Here is an 18,094-nt window from a genome sequence, read left to right as displayed (position 1 = left end):
TTTTCTCTAGTATTGAGGTACCATTTTCTGATGTCACTATCATTTTTTTTTTTTTTTTTTGGTTTTATTTGTTGTTCCTTGAATTCTTGTTTGTAAGCACACGCTCTGAGGTCCTGAGACATTTGAGTAGTTTCCTTGCAGAATATAATTCATATAATCCTCAAATGCACTTTTCTTTTTATTCAAGTGCTGTGAATATAACAAGAAGAAACATAGAATGTGCAGTTTTCAAATTCTCTTTGCCTGTGTGTTTATATGATACAAATTTATTTCTTAGCCATGCTGGGGCTCAAACCTGAGCTTTGTCCATGCTAGGCAAGGGTTTGCCATAGAGCTGCATCCTGGCCATAACATGATAACTTTCCTTTAATATTTTGCAAGTATCTGTGTAAGTATTGACCGTTTAGCGAGCATATTACTTCTTGAAACACTGTTTTTTATGTATCAATTTCTGAATTCCTTATGCTTACACCAAAATGTGTTCTTTTTATGTGTTTTAGGGAGGACCTGGCGCAAAAGGTCCCAGAGGTGAAAGAGGCATCAATGGGGCAGTTGTAAGTACATTTTAATGCTCCAAGGAGTCATGGATATCAAGTTGTTTAAATCCCCTTGGAGGTGGTCTTTGACCTTGGGCCACTTACTTTTGGTTTAGTAACATCAAGTCACATCACAGTTCTTGGCTTCAGACATTATGAACAAGGAGTGTAGATTCAACATAGTGGAAATTTGAACTCATGGGAATATGTGAATACAGATATAGCACATATTATATAATGGTTTTTACTTTAAAAAGACCACCTTTAAAAGGACATTTGTTGAAATGTAGGTTTTGTTGTGAATTCATGGCACCACTTCCTGAAGGTGTAGTAAAGGGAATGAAAGGGTGTGGCCTCAATAGAGTTTTATACACGTATGTATTTTAAACTGTTGGTGAAGACTAAGTAATCATGCCGTCAGGCTATGACGAGAGGTTTCTGACCCTTCTTACTGTTCTTAAAGGTTCTTACATCAACCTTTTCATCTTTCACTTTTCTCATATATTTTAGGGGCCCCCAGGTCCCCGTGGAGATACTGGCCCTCCAGGCCCTCAAGGTCCTCCAGGCCCCCAGGGACCCAATGGACTCTCCATTCCGGGCGAACAGGTAAACATAAAAGCTTTCTATAGTAAATGAAAATGTTGGGTTAACAATGTATTTAAATGGAACACATTTTTTCTTCCTTTCCTTGTTTTGTCGTGTCTCCCCTCAGCAATTTTTGGTATAAGGTTTTGGACCTAGAGCCTCACAGATGCTATGCAAGCTCTCTACCGTTGAGCTAACGCCCCGACCTGTTATAAGCTTCTTATTTTGAGACAGGGTTTTGAGCTTACTCTGTGGTCAGTTCAGGACTTGAACTTGTGATTCTCCTATCTCAGTCTTTTGAGCAGCTGGGATGCCAGGCCTGAGCCACTCGGACTGGTTTACGTGCAGTATTTTCTATGTTGTTCTGAGTGCAAATGTTTTCTAGGAGAATGCAAGGCTAGCTACTCAGCTGGTGTCATCTGATGAATATTATTTTAGATGTGTAAATCAGACATGCAATCAGTAACTATGAAAAATTGTTCTATTTATTTGGTCTCTCAGAAACTTCCTGAAAGTAATGTATATGTCACTTTTGTTAAACTATGTTCTTTTAATGTAGATATATTGTCCCAAGTCTGTATAACAGCATCATAACATTAAGTAGAAAGTACAAAATGACATTTGCTGGATAGAAAGTGAGTGTTAATGAAGGGGAGGGTTCATTCATGTTCCTTTAAAATAGACTTACGTGCTTGTCTCTGAATCCCTACATCATACCTATAAAATGATAAAAATGCATAAGTGACTCAATTCCTTCTTTTAAACTTAATTTCCATAATACCTGAGAACCATCTTCTCACTGCCCACTCTAGGGTCGCCAGGGAATGAAAGGTGATGCAGGAGAGCCAGGCCTTCCGGGACGGACAGTGAGTTCTCAAAATTACCTCTTCTTACCTGTAATGCTCTGTTGACAAAGTTGTCTTTTGAGTGTTACAAATTTGTTTGAGAGGGGAGGTGGAGTTTGTTGGGTGGGGAGAAGCAGGGAGGAGCTGGAGAAAAGGCAAATCATGATCAGAATATATTATATGAAAATTAATTAATTAAAAAGAAGCAAACCAAGATTAAATAGTGAAGGGTGGCTCACGTGTGTGCTTCTCTGGACTTGAATTTCATACTCTGTTCTTACTTTTCAAGGGTATACTGTTTAATTCTAATACCTCCTAGCTGACCAATGTCTATATGCCTGGCCCTGTGTTTGGCCATAGTCTTCTGTTTCTTTTTAGAGCCCTCAAACTTTGTTTGAAGACATTTTGAAGAACACTAAGAATAATTTTTTTCTTTTACATAAACAGTGTATTACTGCACACTAATTGCTTGCTCCCTTCTGTGTAGGGAACCCCAGGATTACCTGGCCCACCAGGACCAATGGGACCACCAGGAGACAGAGTAAGTTTTGGGCCATGAATATGTTTTAATTACAGACCCCCCCAATCCTGTTTGCATGATTGGAGAGGTGGAGCTCATATATCTTGTGAGAGGTTTCAAAGATGGTATTGGTGGACCATCCAGCATCAGCAATCACTGGCAAGGAGGTGTCACTCAGTAGGAGCAATACTTCACCAAGGTAACCCAGAATAGTGTGTGACATGCTCCCGAGGGTTGTTTCTGTGCTTTTTCTGACACTTGGAAGAAACACACAAGTCAAAGAGCAAGTCATAGACTCCAATGAGGAGTTTGGAGACTCAAGTGACATATTGGCACTTCAGCATCTTTTGACAATGCTGAATTTGGGCAGTATTGTTCAATTTTTACTGTATAATGAAGAGCAACAGTGAGAATACAAATGAACTCCAGCCTTTCCAATAAGAAAACAAAGGTGACTACAGCCACTGAGAAAGTGGCAGTGAGCTGATTTGCTGTCAAGGGCTCGCTGTGCACATCACAACCCATCCCAGTGTGTGCTTCAGATGGTAATGGTGGGGCCCAGTGTGTGTTTCAGATGGTGATGGTGCGGTCTTGAGGTTGGCAATCAGGAAGCCAATACTGTCACCATTGCACCGAGAAGGGTGAGGGGTTAGGAAGATCTGCACATTTCCCCCTCCAACCCATGAAACTCCAACCCATGTCCAACATTGTGGACAGACCACTCTTATCTCTTGGGATGAAAATGAGGCAACGATTTAAGAACCAATTCCCACGTTTCTTCCATGGCCCTACTCATGTGCCGATGGCTTAGTGAGCTGCCTCTGAGGCTAAAAGCAGGCACAGTGAGCAGGGAGGACATACACTGTTTCACACAGTGAGAGAAGCTGTCGGTATGGGGATTTTGGCTAACAAAAATAAGAAATAAATAAGAAAGTGGCAGGAAGTAAGAGAGGGAAGCAGGAGGAAGGTGAGGAAGAGGACCCTGGTGAGTCAGGTTCTGCAGGTATAGTGGGGACCACAGAAGAACCCCATGTACTTGTATCTAATTTATATGAAGTGGTCCCTAGTCTCTTCTGACACCGTGATTGATTCGGGTGGTTATAGTAACGACTGTTGCAGGCTTGCAGTCAGAAGTGAAGCTAAGAGGTAAAGCATGGTGACTGCAGGTGGCTTGAGATAGCCCATTTAAGGACATCAAATTAAATCCCCCTCATCCCAATTTAGGTATGTTCCTTCAAAGAAACAGGTGGCCAGGAAGTTCTAAGCATGACTAGATCATTAAAAGTCTGATCCTCCCTACAAGGGGAGAGAGAGAGAGAGAGAGCGAGCGAGAGAGAGTGCTGTGGTAGCACTTGGATCTGTTTGGATGGAAGACCAGGCCTATCAGAGCTACTGGAACACTTTGGTTTCTTAAGTGGCTCTCAGAAGTAATGTTGGTTTTGTATCAGATGGACTCCAAGCCTGGTATTTGTTAAGCGGACATAACTTCTTCAGAAAGCAAACTGAAAGTTTATCCCTTTAAGTTTCTGAAAAGATTTGTTTTGGGGGATATGGGAGTATTTCTAAAACTCCCTTAAAAGAAAACTAAGTTTCTGCTATTGTGAAGTAAGCAGAAATACAGAGGCTGAATAATTATGGACAACATAATTCTTCCATGGTTTGATTTTTTCAAAACCAAGCTGGCCCAGAACTCACAGCAATCCTCCTGTCTCAGCCTCCCAAATGCTAGAATTGCAGGCGCGGAGTCACCATTGCCTGGTACTGATCATTTTTATTCTCTGTGGAAAATGGGACAAAAATCACTTCTGACTGAGGAATGCAGCAAGCATAAACAGCAAACTGACTCAGAAGTCCTCGGCTGGGTTTCAGAGATCTGGTGTTGCGAATGAACACTAACTAGGTAGCAGGGTGACTCACTCCAGACAGAGGTCATTTGGCACTGTACAGAGGGAAAGAGCAAACCAGTGTGGACACAGGAGCCAAAGGGCAGCCCTGCAGGGAGATGCGCCTGCCCTTTCCTTGCTGCTCACACTGACATAGCTCGGCCCTGTCATGAAGGGAGAACATTTAACTCTGGCTGAGAGAATAGAAGACTTCCTTTCCTTTTTGAGTGTAGGGCAGCTAAGGCAGTTTGAGTTTCTGAGGGTGGCTTCAATCAGCAGAGGCAGTCTCCCTTCATCTCTTTTTGTACTTTTAAAATCTTAGAATTTCTTAAAATCTTTCTTTTAAAATCTTAAAATTTTAGAATCTGCCTTCTTTGAAAAATATTAGTTTGGCATTTGAACTAATTTTGCTTGTAGTATACAAATGAATGAGCATAGGAACTAATTACTCAGTAAAAGTATAATGTAAATTGAAATGAGGGTTTTTTTTTTTTTGTCGTTGTTATTGTTGTTATTTTGGAATGCTGGTCTTCATACTGAAAGCTTAGCTACCAAACACCACCATGTACTCAGCCCTTCTTATGACCCTATCACCCTTAGTGATCTATTTAGCCTCATTCCACATGCTTGTTTCCTTCCTAACCTGTACTTTCATTCTTACAACAGGGTTTCACTGGAAAAGATGGTGCAATGGGGCCCAGAGGTCCCCCGGGGCCACCGGTAAGAGCTGAGAGGGTTACACTGCCCTGACCACGGTCTCCAGCCTCCTTTTCCTTTCCTCCCATTTTGAGTTTCCCCCCTCTGTGCTATGGGGAATATTGATCCAGAAGCCATTTGTTTTTGATTTATGAGTCAAAATGTTCTAGAGAAAACAGATGTGTCAAAATACAGATGCTTTTTCAAGTTCTGTTTCAGAAAAATCTCAGACTGACCTGGGCACTGTCTGGTTGGTCTCTTGATTTTTCTCTTCAGTGAGATATTAGACTCAGTTCCTCAGTGGTCACCTCCTGAATCTGAGCTCTGTGACATTTAAATGTTAAGGACAATATTAATGAGCAACCACTGGTCATTCTGAGGAGGTAGGTTTTATCTACATCTTAAACAAAGGGTGGTCTTATGCCTTGTGTAGATTAAGCTGAAGATAGATTCTGAAATTTTTTTCAAGTAGAACAATCTATAGGTGATGTTACAATGAGATAGAAACACTGGCTATGCCCCCCTGTCTGCATGGCAGGATTGAAAGATTCCAGAACATATGTTTATTTGATTTTACTATTTATATTTAATACATGTGTTTTCATGTAAGAACAGTTTAAATAAATAATAAGCCTAACTATTTACTACAGAGCTCAACTTTGCATACATTTAGGGAAATATTTTATAAAATCTATGATTCTATTTAATAGAAGTGGTAGGCTTTAGAACATGATGTATTGGATATCATATTATAAATAGCCCAGTAGATATAGAGCAGAAATGCTTGCAATTAGACTTAAAAGCAACAGGGAGAGATTCTTGTGGTTTTGGTGGGATGAGGAGTGCTGACTGGAGGGAGAGACTTGGAGCCTCGGGAATGTCCCTGAGGAGTAAGGATTTCTAGACTCTTCTATGGTCTCTGGAAGAGAGGCTAAAGGAGGATAAACTCAGCCACCTTCTTAATCCCCCACTAGTCAACATTTCCACCCCTGTCTTTTGGAGGATTTATTTAGTTATTTATTTATTTTCAGAAATAAACTAAAAAATTAGGAGTTTTTATTCTGTAAATATGCCTTTGCAACAAATGTACTGAGATTTTAGTCTATGAATTGTGAATCTGGTTATAGGTATGCATGTATTTTTCTGTTGGTCTCAAGATACATTTCAGACAGAAATCCCAAGATTTCTCCCCTCATGTTACCTTAAAACGTGGCTTTCCTCTTCCTTACTGTGTAATGGCATCCTGCTTCTTTTAAACGGTTTTAAGTCTGGCTGCAATTCTTCAGTTACTGTGGCTAGGATTTTTTCCTTGTCATAACCTTGGCTTTCTTGGTCTGTGGTTGTAGGGAAGCCCAGGCTCTCCAGGAGTCACAGGGCCAAGTGGGAAACCAGGAAAACCTGGAGACCATGGCAGACCTGTAAGTAGTTTTGCATGTCGACTGATTCCATTCTCCTGTGGATGTGGACAAATGAGAATCCCAAGGCTTGGGCATATTTAGATTATCTCAGCCATAAATATGTAGGAGCAGCTGCTGAAACCACGATAAACCCATAGATTTGACTCGGGAACGGTTCTGAAGACTTTTCTTCCCCCTGCTGGGCTGCTATAATATCCTGGGATGAAAATTGTGGTCCTTGGTTTCTTTAAAAGGAGGAAGGGATTGTGAGCCAAGACACATTTTTCTGCACTGTATAAACACTCTAAGCTTCAGAGCTGGGTCAGCAAAATCATTCTCTTTTTTAATTTATAAATGGTATGCTGTTTAAGACATAAAAATACATGATCAGAGTGCAGGGCGCCTTCATTCTCAATGGAGGAATGTTAACCCTTTGATACCCACTACCCAGATATACCATTTTCTTTTCTTGCTCCATAACTGAGGATTCTGGAGCATCAGACCAGTCTTAAAAGTGTTTATTGGGGCTTAGGGAGATGGCTTAGAGGGTAAAAATGCTAGCCATCCAAGCATGAGGATCTAAGTTTGAGTTTCCAGGATACTTACAAAACCTGCACATGTAGCAGGAGTATCTGCCCTCTCAGTGTTCCTGCAGAGAGATGGGAGGAAGAAATGGGAGGGTCCCTGGAAGCTCTTAGGTAAGGTATCTGGCATCCATAGTGGACAAACAGCAAAGAGACCGTGTCTCAAATCATGTGGAAGTTAAGGATGAACACCCAAGGCCTCCACATGTATGCTGTGGAACACGTCTGCATATGTATGTGCAAATGCTCTCACCACACACGTGCATGTGCATAAAAAATTCTTTATTAGACTGAGGGTGTAGCTCAGTGCTGGGGTGTCAGCTTAGCCTGTGCAGGGCCATTGGTTCAACACTTAGCACAAACAAATACATCAGAGGCCAAACTTAAGCTGGTTATTTTACTTTTTCTAGTGTGACCCTTTCTCAGTTTATACCTGGTTTAGCTCTCTCTCTCTCTCCTCCTCACTCTTTTGGTTAGGAATAAGAATTGCAATAGTACCACACCTAGCATGCACTTTCAAATTAGTATGTTTCGATTGAATTTGGAGTTTCTAACATATCCACAAGTATTTGAAATGGCCATTGGGCTTCACACCCTTCTTGTTTTACTTTGTATTAGATGAGGCTAGATGAGGCTAACTTAGACAAGCAGAGGGCCAGAACATCCTACTGCTTTTAGCTGAGATGTGATTGCTAGTGACTGGGAGTAAAAATGCTTCTACAAGATCACAGACATGATGACAGGGAAGTTATTTCTGTGAATTTTTGACAATATTGTTGTCTAAACAAGACAATACCATGTGATGTGCCAACATGTATTGGGGGATTTCACAAGGCCTCACCCCTAAATGAAGATCTATAGGCAGTCAATGGCTATAGGCAGTCAAGTGGTCACTCTAAAACATGCACATATGAGAAACATTAAATGAACTCATGTGTGTGTGTATGTGTACGAGTGTGTGTATAAGTGTGTATTTATGTGTGTGTGTATGAGTGTGTGTTTGTATGAGTATGTGTGCTTGTGTGCGTTTATGTGTATAAGTGTGTGTGTGTATTTGTGTGTGTGTGTGTGTGTGTGTGTGAGTAATAGAGAAGGAGTAATAATTGAGAAGGAGTAGTGGTATACATGAGAGGAGTTGTGGGGAGATAATGATCAAAATGCAGTACCCATGTGTCAATTTCTCAAAAAGCTTAAACAATTTAGAGTAGGAACAAATTGAAAATTTAAGTCAGAAACATTTCAGAGGAGCAAGAAATAAAAAATAATAACTGTAGTTTCATAAAGTTCCATATTCAATATTAGCAGTCCCACAAAAAATTAATTCTTTTTGTAATGAGGAAGCCAAGCACAAGTTTTTCTTACAATAACTATAATTCACTGTACGTCATTCATGTCTCAGGGCAAACAAGTGAGAAAATCTACTTTTTCTTTAAAATTCCCATTCTGGCATCTGTATCAAGAATAGGCTATCAAGAGCAAAAGCAGGAAGGAGGGAGGTCAGTTAAGAGGATATCGGAATCATTACACTAAGCCGGGATTAGAACTCATTAGTTTCCATGGAAACAGTACAAGTTGAGTTGGCTGGAATAGCATCCCACTATCAAATTTGTTAATGACTTGGATGTTCCTTCTGCAATGGTAGTTTGCAGTTTGAAAGAAATACTACGAGAAGATAGGAAGTTCGGGCCCTCCAAGGATCTTTCTTGGACAGGGATGGGCTTCTGATGGAGTGTGATAAAGATTATGTGGTTGTTTGGATGTGAGATCAATTAAGAGACAAAAACATCTGTTTTCTTTTCTATCCAATGTACAAAAACTAATTGGAGGAAGAATGAGCTCCACATTTATCCAGGGAGCTGACAGGAAGTCCTTTACTGGTTCTTCTAGGAAGTGAGTGGATGTCAGGCTTTTGTGTATTTCACAATAGGCAACTGAGCTAAGTAACCATGGTAACTTAAATTGCTAGTTCAAGTGCAGTTTGAGTTCAAGCGCACGTTGCAGTTGCAAGTCTACGTGGTGAACGGCACATAGCTTTTGTAACTGTTGTTCTAAAACTCACGTCTGAGCAAGGCTTTGGAAGGCCCCAGTTGGTGGGAGATTAGGTTATTTTTATAGTAAAGGAAAATGTTAGTGGTGTGGTTTTAATGTGATGCACCACATTGCTGGTTTATCAGACGACAGACTCTGCCCTCATATCATCGTGGCTGTCCATTTTAGATCAGAGGTTCTCAGCTTATGGGTCCTTACCCCCTTGCACATCAAAGAACAAGGAAGGGGTTGCATATCAGATATCCTGCATAGCAGATGTTTACACTATGATTAAAACAGTATCAAAATTATAGTTATGAAGATGCAACAAAATAATTTTATGGTTTGGGTGTCACTAAAACATGAGCTACTGTATTAAAAGGTCACAGCATTAGGAAGGTTGAGAACAACTATTTTAGATCATCTCTTGCTGTTTCTAAAATATAACATATCTGTGTTTCAGGGTCAATCTGGCTTAAAAGGAGAAAAAGGTGATAGGGTATGTATTTCTTAAAATTAGACTTCATTTTCTTTCAAGTGTTTAAACACTTAACTCTGAAGTTATAGAAATAATATTTTAATGATTATTTTTAAAATTAATTAACCAGGGAGACATCGCTTCCCAGAACATGATGCGAGCGGTTGCAAGACAAGTCTGCGAACAACTGATCAGTGGTAATTAGCTCTTCACCATTTGAACAACGGCTAAAGAGAAAATACAGGAAATTGAGTCACAGAGTTGATTGGAAATGTTTCACACTAGTACAGCGCCATGCCTGAAGATGGAGCGCAAGCTAGCCTTGAAACTCAGGGCTCGTCCTCTGAAGTTTCATTAGTGCTTCTCACAGCACAGTCCTGAGGAACACAGCCCACAAATTTCTTAATTTGTTTGTAAGAAAAGAGAGGTCCGTGATCATGTTCTAAATCCAGTGAATCACTGGGCTTGGAAACGAAGCCCCCAAAATAATAACTTTTGAGTGACTTCCTCTGACACACAGAAAGGCAATGTATTTCAAAGAGTTACCACCTTCTGATAAGTCTTACTTATTTGTACCAAAGCTTGTGGCTTGAGGCCAGCATTTTGGATGACTGCTGATCAAGGGTCACTTTCTACTGGGTGGCTGATGCATCTCATTTTTAATGAGGGAACTTATTAGAGCACAAGAGCTAGGTGCTAAGAGAAAACAGCTCCCCTATGTGCCGCCTCCCTTCCTGGGTTTCTTTCTAACAACTCTTTCTCTCTATAGGCCAGATGAGCAGATTCAATCAGATGCTGAATCAGATTCCAAATGATTACCACTCAAGTCGAAACCAGCCTGGCCCACCAGGGCCTCCAGGGCCCCCTGGCAGTGCTGGAGCCAGAGGAGAACCAGGGCCTGGGGGTCGACCAGGATTCCCTGGCACACCTGGGATGCAAGGACCCCCTGGTGAACGAGGTCGGCCTTTATGACTTTTTATAGCGATAAAGGAAGGGCTTGTGTGTGTGTGTGTGTGTGTGTGTGTGTGTGTGTGTGTGTGTGTGTGAGGGATTGGGGCAGGTTGAAAGCATTTAGAAGGCAGAATTTGACATACCACTTCACTGTTATTTGGACAGTCCAGAAGAGCAGTTTGGGAGCCACCTTTCCTGTTTAGTAACTGGAAGTGCGCAGACATCTGTAATCCCAGCAATAGGAGTGTGAGAAAATGGACCCCGTAGTCAGCAGATCTCACTGGAGATATTTCTATCCATTGATTTTTCTTGTGGCTCTGGTGGGAAGTAGTGTCTTGGCAGAAGGAATCAGGCACCAGTCTTACTAAGGGCTGTGGCTGTGGCAAGAACTGAGCAGCAACCAAGGGCACTTGGTCCAAATTCCTTCTATTCCTTCATTCAGGACTGGCCCTGCTTCTTGGATATTTGTTTCACTTTAATTTCATGGTAGATAAATGAAATTCAAAGGGGCAAAAAAAGAAAAATGGGATTTCTCTACTTCCAGATGTTTTAGGATGCTTACTTTAAGAGTTATATAACCCGACTATCTAATGGTGTGACTGCCGTGCCCACACAGCTCCTAAAGTCTACCTGAAGGGCCTTCACTAAGATTTCTGGTTTTAATTACTATTTGACAATATATTAGGCATATTTGTATCCTTCAAATAATTTCCCTCTGACTTTCAGCCAGATTTGCTTCTTGGCTATGAATCTGGAATTACACAAATGTCTAGAAAGAATTTGGCTTAAGGAGTGAACTTCTGGGAAAAATTAGGTTCTGTTTTCACTAAGGAAATGACTTACTTGAATTATTATTTAAGATGAAAAAACATGTTTCCAGATAAAATTTTCCCATGCTTTCATTTTCCTTCCCTTTTAAATTTCTATTGATTGATTTATTGATTGATTGATTGGCTTCTTGCAGGTTTGCCTGGAGAGAAAGGTGAAAGGGGTACTGGGTCTCAAGGACCCCGAGGACCGCCTGGGCCCCCAGGTAGGTTTGTTAAGACATCAGACTAGGAAAGCATGTAAAAAAGGCAACTTCATGGTATCAGCTTTGTACCAACATGGTGGGATTTTTAGCAAAAAAGTTGAGTTTGGATGTAGCCTTGTGAAAGTCTCACTCTACCAGGCCGCTGTGGTATAAGAAGGGGGTGAATGCGTCTGACATTGAGGAGTACATGTTTTATTCGGGACTCTCCGTGGTATTTGTTTGCTTGTTTTGTTTTGTTTACTTTGTTCTCTCCAATTACTATTGTGTGTAGTATTCTTCAATATGGGGTTATTAGAGTGAGAACAATTTAAAGACTTGACACAAATTTTCATTGACAGCATTTCTCCAACAAGCTATAAGGAAACAGTAGCTGTCTGAGTTGTTTTATGCATTGTTTTGACTAGGTTCAAAATGATCCTTCTCTTTTTTATTTAAAGTTAAGAAATCCTTTATTCTATCTATCTATCTATCTATCTATCTATCTATCTATCTATCTATCTATCTATCTATCTATATCATCTATATTTCATCTAATCTATCTATCATTTATCTATCATCTATCTATCTATCTATCTATCTATCTATCTATCTATCTATCTATCTATCTATCTATCTTGTCTGTGTGTGCATGTGTGTGTGTATGTGTGGTACACATGTCCATGGTGTGCATGTTGAGGTCAGAGAACAATTTGTGGGAGTTGGTTCTTTTCTTCCACTTTGTGGGTCCTGGGAACTTAACTCTGATTGTCAGGCTTGGCAGCAAGCACCTTTACTTTCCAAGCCATCTTGCTGCTCCATGTTTTTCTTCTTTTTCTGAAGTTTCTGTATCTTTACACTTAATGCAAGCCCTGTGGCGAAATCTTTACATTTATGTCAATCATATGAAGCACCACTTTACCCATGAGTATTGGAATCTGCCTCAGGTGTTTTTGACAAGAAATGGAAATATATTATTATTATTATTATTATTATTATTATTATTTTGCTTCACACTAGGTCCACAAGGCGAATCCCGAACGGGTCCACCAGGGTCTACAGGTTCAAGAGGCCCTCCTGGTCCCCCTGGTCGTCCAGGAAACTCAGGTATCCGAGGCCCTCCAGGTCCTCCTGGATATTGTGATTCATCCCAGTGTGCCAGCATCCCGTACAATGGGCAAGGCTATCCAGGTATGTTGCTGCCATCATAAGGACTCCAGTTTCCCAGAAATAAAGAGCCCTAGGATTGAAGGCAGGTCGAGATAGGGATCTCGTGGAGATGCCAACATTTTCGGTTCTGTATTTTGAGTATGCGACAGTCTTCTAAAGCACAAAACACTTTCCATAATTAGGATTTAAGTGACCATTTTCCCCTCCTGTATTTCTGGATTTGCCAAACCACACCATTAACTTCTCTACAACTCTTTGGGGAGTTAAATGAATGCTACCAATTCATTAGGTTTCTTTTTTTTTTTTCTTTCCTTTCTTTTTATTTATTATTTTTACCTAAAGGAACAGAGAGACTAAAAAAATGAAATAGTGTTATAGAATGCTGAAAATATATATGAAAATTATTTCTGCAATCCAATCTACATATAATAGCAAACAAAATGCAGACAAGTGAAAGAATTCACTGTCATGCGCCAGCCGTAGAATTGCTGCTTATCAAATCTGTAGCTTAATATTTTTATAGGGCTGTTAGTGAAATTCTAGTGTTGCACAGTTGTAGACTGCAGACGCATCTCATGCCTGACCTTGGGGGATGTGAGAACTGGGGTGTATACTGGTCTGGATAGAAAGACTCTCATGTTATGATCAATGGTTAGTTTTTCATTAGTGCATCCTCATGCATCTTGCAAGTTTAAAAAATGATACTGCTGTTTGATATGGTTTGCTACTAGCAAGTAGTGCATGAGTAGTTGGATATATCAATATCTATATATCTATATATTTATGTGCATAACTATATGTGATCAAAAGTAGTAATGAATCCAAATGCATAATCCCATGTAATCTATTTGCAAGACTATAATTTAATTATTTGTAAAGCAAATTTAAATTATCCCTGCCTTATGGCATTTGTGAACTGAAAATATATGGATATATAAATATACATACTTTAACATTTACATAGATGGATGTGTATATATATATATATATATTTGCATAGTAATTCAACTTTTAAAAACTATCATCTTTGACCTGTTTCAGGTTCCGGCTAACAAATTTTCTAAGTCTCCAGTGCTGCTTACAGTTTGAAATACATGAGAATCCTGTTTCTGAGATGTTTGCGCACGTGCTTATTAGAAAATGAGTCTGTATGGAAATCTCGCGGCAGATATGGTTAACGAACTGGGTCGGCATCATACAGGAGGGTGGAGACTCCATACTAACTTGAATGACACAAGGGCAGTGGTGTCCGCCTGATGCTTTTCAGCAGTAACGTAGAACACCATCTTTTAAAAAGTTCAAACATAGCCAGGAGGAGCCCTGGTTGTGAAGGAGGCGCCTAATAAGCTACTAACCAACAGAGTCATGCCATGTTGAGACAGACAATTAACCTGGTTGAAGAGAAATGTCCTATGTAAATAATAAACTAATTGTCGCTTGTACACGATCTGAATGTGATCCTGTATACTAAAATTTCGTAACAACTCAACAACCCGCTTCTGCACCAAAGCCTGCTGGCTGCTTGCTCTCTGCAGTGATAACAGAGAATGGATCTGATCCCCTCTTGCTTGTTAGCAGTGTGTCTGAGTTCAGGGCATGTGACTTCTCAGTACTCTCTGTGTGTATTTTTATTTGGGTTTCTTAACTGCAATTTTTCAAACCAAAGTTTAAAATCAACATCCCTTCCTTTTTGGCTATAGTCACAGGTGTTCCTGCCCACTGGCTGTAACTCTGCATGAGACATAGCCATAGGGGACACCGTGGAGTGTACAAAACCTGGCGACATCTCCTTTCACCCCGAGTTCAGTCTCTAGGCTCCAATACTTTTCATGACCTCAGCTCTCCAAGTTATCTGTTGACCTGATAAGTTTGAAGTCATGAACAGTTATTTAGGGATTTGCCAAAAATCCTACCTAGGTATTGTGTTTACAATTCTTTGGCCCAATTTCTGATCCTTCCCAGGTTTTGTGCAATGATTGTGTTTACTGCTGGATCTTTGAGTCCCCCACTCCCCTGTCCAGCACTCCTTATTTGGTCACCAAATTCACTCTGCACACGTGCACATGGAAATAATTGGAACACCGCAATGCAATGCATCTATTTATGGTTGTGAGATTAAGGGTGGAGTGCCCTCACCTCCAGTGATGAGTTAACTTTTGCTGTGCGTGTATACCTTCCAAGTCATGCCATAACTGTAATGTTGAATCGGACAGAGCCTTATGTGCCCGAGGGTGGGGCCTACCTGCCTGAACGAGAGCCCTTCATCGTGCCTGTGGAGCCAGAGAGGACAGCAGAATATGAGGATGACTACGGTGCAGATGAGCCTGACCAGCAGCACCCTGATCACATGCGTTGGCGGCGAGCCCTGCGCCCAGGCCCTGGGCAGTGAACCTGAAATCACGGGTTCACTGAGGTGGGAGGTGCTGGGATTCTCAATCACAGGTCAGACAGAGCAGCAGTGTACGTCATTTCTGTGATGTTTTCTCTGCGTCGCTTCACCCACAAGTGCTCCGATCTGACTGTAGAGAATCTTGTTTCTGCAGGCAGCCTAGCTGGCAACAGTCTGTAGACATCCATGCCTTTGCAGTTCAAATGGTTACAACACAAGCTCTTCACAGAAGCTGCATGGAGAGAACGCGTCCAGGGTGGGCTGCGGCAGCCAAGCTTCTAGGTTACCCAGCAAGCCCTGGAAACCAGAGCAGCTGTCTATTCAGAAAGGGCCTTTATCTTTCTTAGAACAAATGCAGTTCAATTGCATCCCATTTCCAGTCATTCCACTCTTAAAACCAAAAAGGAGGGGAACACCAGCTCACTGCAGCAGTTCTCCCTTCTTTCCTTCCTTCTGTTACGCTTTAGGGCACAGAATGCTCTTTAGTCTTTTAACAACCACAGACCTTAAGCCTCGTAGCCGAAGTTATTGTATCAACTGGATACTGTTCCATATCGCTTTTAGACGTCTTTGTTTTGACACACTAACATTTATGCCAAATTGCAGATTATTCTGCAGAAATGGAATTGCATGTTTGTGTTGTATATTTAGAATGAACTTTTTTTTTTTTTTTTTGCAAAACATGTTTCTTAGTTATCAAAGCAGTTGGAAATGTTTGCAAGACTATGAACATAGAATTGCTGCTTTTATATTTTAACTGCAGATTGTGAATTTCACTGCCTTATATTATTTATTTCTGAAACAAAAGAGGCATTTTTCAATAAAACTACTGAAAATTTGACCTGGCATATTCTTTTTCTTTGGGGCCTTTTGGGCTTCTCAAGTGGTTGTTACAACAAACAATTTCATATCCTTGGATACAACTACAAATCTCGTTAATACTATTAAATTATGCTAAATAACTTTAGATTTTAAATACTATGGTGAAGTCATTGAATAGAGTGCTGAGAGCCTTAGAAGAAAATCCAGCAGATTCCAAAGGTTTTATTAGGAATGTAGAGGATGTGTGGGCTGGTGGAAAAATAATGAGGTAACCTAGGAGACCCCAAACAACCAAATAATCTACAGCCCACACAATTTTGTATGCATTTAATTACTTTCCTATACTTTTCCCAATAGCAAATTTAATTGCAGAGAGGAAAATTCCTTAATGGAAAAGTTTAATTTAGGTAAACCCTTCTTTTCCATTTACAAATGAAAGCATCCTAAATATCAAAGAAACTGATGTAAATGTCTGTTTGAAAAAAGAAAAACAAACAAACAAAAAAACCCACCACGCGACATCAACTAAAGAGCAAGGAGTAGTGGAATAAAGTTTTTCATGGGGCAAAATGTGAGTTAAATTCGCCTGGGAGTTTGGGATTGAAACACATAAATGATCTATCTGTTAATGGAGATTAGTGAAAGGCTTCAAGTACGTTGCTAACTCGAGCATTTTTCTTTCATTCTCTACTTTCCTTGGACATTTAAAGCCAGAGGAGAACACTGAAGTTATATCAGGACCCACCCTCTTCCCCCGTTCCCTACACTGTATCACTGTATCAGAAGAGGACAGAGGCTCCATCTTTCTTTGTAGGCAGACACATCCCAGCCCCTCCCCCAGCCTCTTAATGTTTACTCCCTGGGCAGATCTTTTCAAATCTCAAAAATCCTCCAATATAGTTTTGAATTCATTTGTGGTTTGGATGTTCCTTAAAAAGCCCTTGTATCAGGAGTTTGAAGACGGGTCTCTGTGTCACGAACTCCGTGGAGTCACAACCACATGACTTTGAAGCACAAAGTCATGCCTGACAAGACGCGGTTTGGCTCATGGTGCTTGTAATACACTGGCTCACCACTACCTTCTACTTTGCTCTGGGAGAAAGGACTGGGAACCAAGCCATTCCTTAGAACACATGTATTTTTTTTTAATTGAAGATAAATTTTCATACGACTCTAATACGTGTGATTTTAGTTTTCATATTTCATTACTAATTATGTGTAATCAACCTTTCTTATGATTTATCCTATTGACTGTTCATATAAACAGTAAAGCTTTGGAGAGGAGAGATGAGGCAGTGTGGACGCAAACCCTGACAGAATCACAGAAAAGTCAGGTATGTGAGTGCTGGTGTATTGATTTACGCTTTCCTGGAAGACAATGCAGTACCACTCAAAGGATGCTCTCAAGACTCCTTCAGTATGGGACCACTGTAGCTTCCACTGATGTCTACTTCATCTCCGAAGGTGAGGGTTCAGTTTCAGGAGGACAGTCCGGGGTTACTGTGGCTTCAGGTTGTCACTTCTAGTGAGGTCTACAACAGGGAAACAGCAGGTGCACAGACCTCAGTCCCTGGATGCCATACAGAGATCATTTTGTATAATAGAATTAGCAATTTAGGAAACGTAATGGAAGGTTCTTCATACATTTTCTTACATACGTGAGCACTCAAGCATGCGTTTTGATCTATAAGGAAACATGCTATTTACTTGCATGTTGTTTTCTATGCAAATAGAGTCAGTGTGACATGCTTACTATTTACTGGACTGGATTAAGTACATACGTGGTTTTTTTTTTAATCTCTTAGTTTTCATTTTCATCATAATTTCTTCATCAATGGAAGGGGTTTGGATTCAGTGGTCTTACAGTGATATAAATACTTCATTAAAAACTAGCCACTTTTGCAAAGAATTGTTATGGTTACTGCTGTTTTCAAGGACAAAGCACTATTGGCTTCTAGGTTACTTAGGATTTAATGTGGCTATCTGCCCAAGCAAACACTCATCACCCTTGCCTTCTGAGATTCGAGTGCTCAAGGCTACTGGGCACAGAATCACTCTATGGGATATTTTCTTTATTTAAATTTCAAATGTTATCCCCAGTCCTGGTTTCCCCTTCGAAAGCCCCCTCCCCCTATTCCCTCCCCCTTCCCCTGCTCACCAACCCACCCACTCCTATACTCCTTGTCTCCAACCCCAATTAA

At 40.5% G+C, this 18,094-nt stretch overlaps 1 protein-coding gene across 3 annotated transcripts in view; it reads left to right on the top strand.

Moving 5' to 3' along the window:
- The window catches only part of Col12a1 (collagen, type XII, alpha 1), a 122,155-nt gene extending 106,239 nt beyond the window's left edge, over positions 1-15,916 (top strand). For 2 of the 3 annotated variants that reach the window (XM_006510797.4, XM_006510800.4), the window contains 12 exons: positions 501-554; positions 1,047-1,142; positions 1,934-1,987; positions 2,454-2,507; positions 5,036-5,089; positions 6,412-6,483; positions 9,538-9,573; positions 9,683-9,749; positions 10,322-10,510; positions 11,468-11,536; positions 12,533-12,703; positions 14,896-15,912. In XM_006510797.4, the coding sequence (XP_006510860.1) occupies positions 501-554; positions 1,047-1,142; positions 1,934-1,987; positions 2,454-2,507; positions 5,036-5,089; positions 6,412-6,483; positions 9,538-9,573; positions 9,683-9,749; positions 10,322-10,510; positions 11,468-11,536; positions 12,533-12,703; positions 14,896-15,071 (1,092 nt within the window). In that variant the 3' untranslated portion in view covers positions 15,072-15,912. Of the gene's footprint in view, positions 1-500; positions 555-1,046; positions 1,143-1,933; positions 1,988-2,453; positions 2,508-5,035; positions 5,090-6,411; positions 6,484-9,537; positions 9,574-9,682; positions 9,750-10,321; positions 10,511-11,467; positions 11,537-12,532; positions 12,704-13,723 lie in introns of all 3 variants that reach the window. The other variant, NM_001290308.1, reaches the window with a different exon arrangement.
- Positions 15,917-18,094: the final 2,178 nt, after the last annotated feature.

This window comes from Mus musculus, chromosome 9 (assembly GCF_000001635.26).
Source record: "Mus musculus strain C57BL/6J chromosome 9, GRCm38.p6 C57BL/6J".
In the NCBI taxonomy this organism is placed as follows: Eukaryota; Metazoa; Chordata; class Mammalia; order Rodentia; family Muridae; genus Mus; species Mus musculus.
The sequence above is the reverse complement of the archived record's forward strand: the minus strand, read 5'-3'. Positions and strand labels throughout refer to the sequence as shown.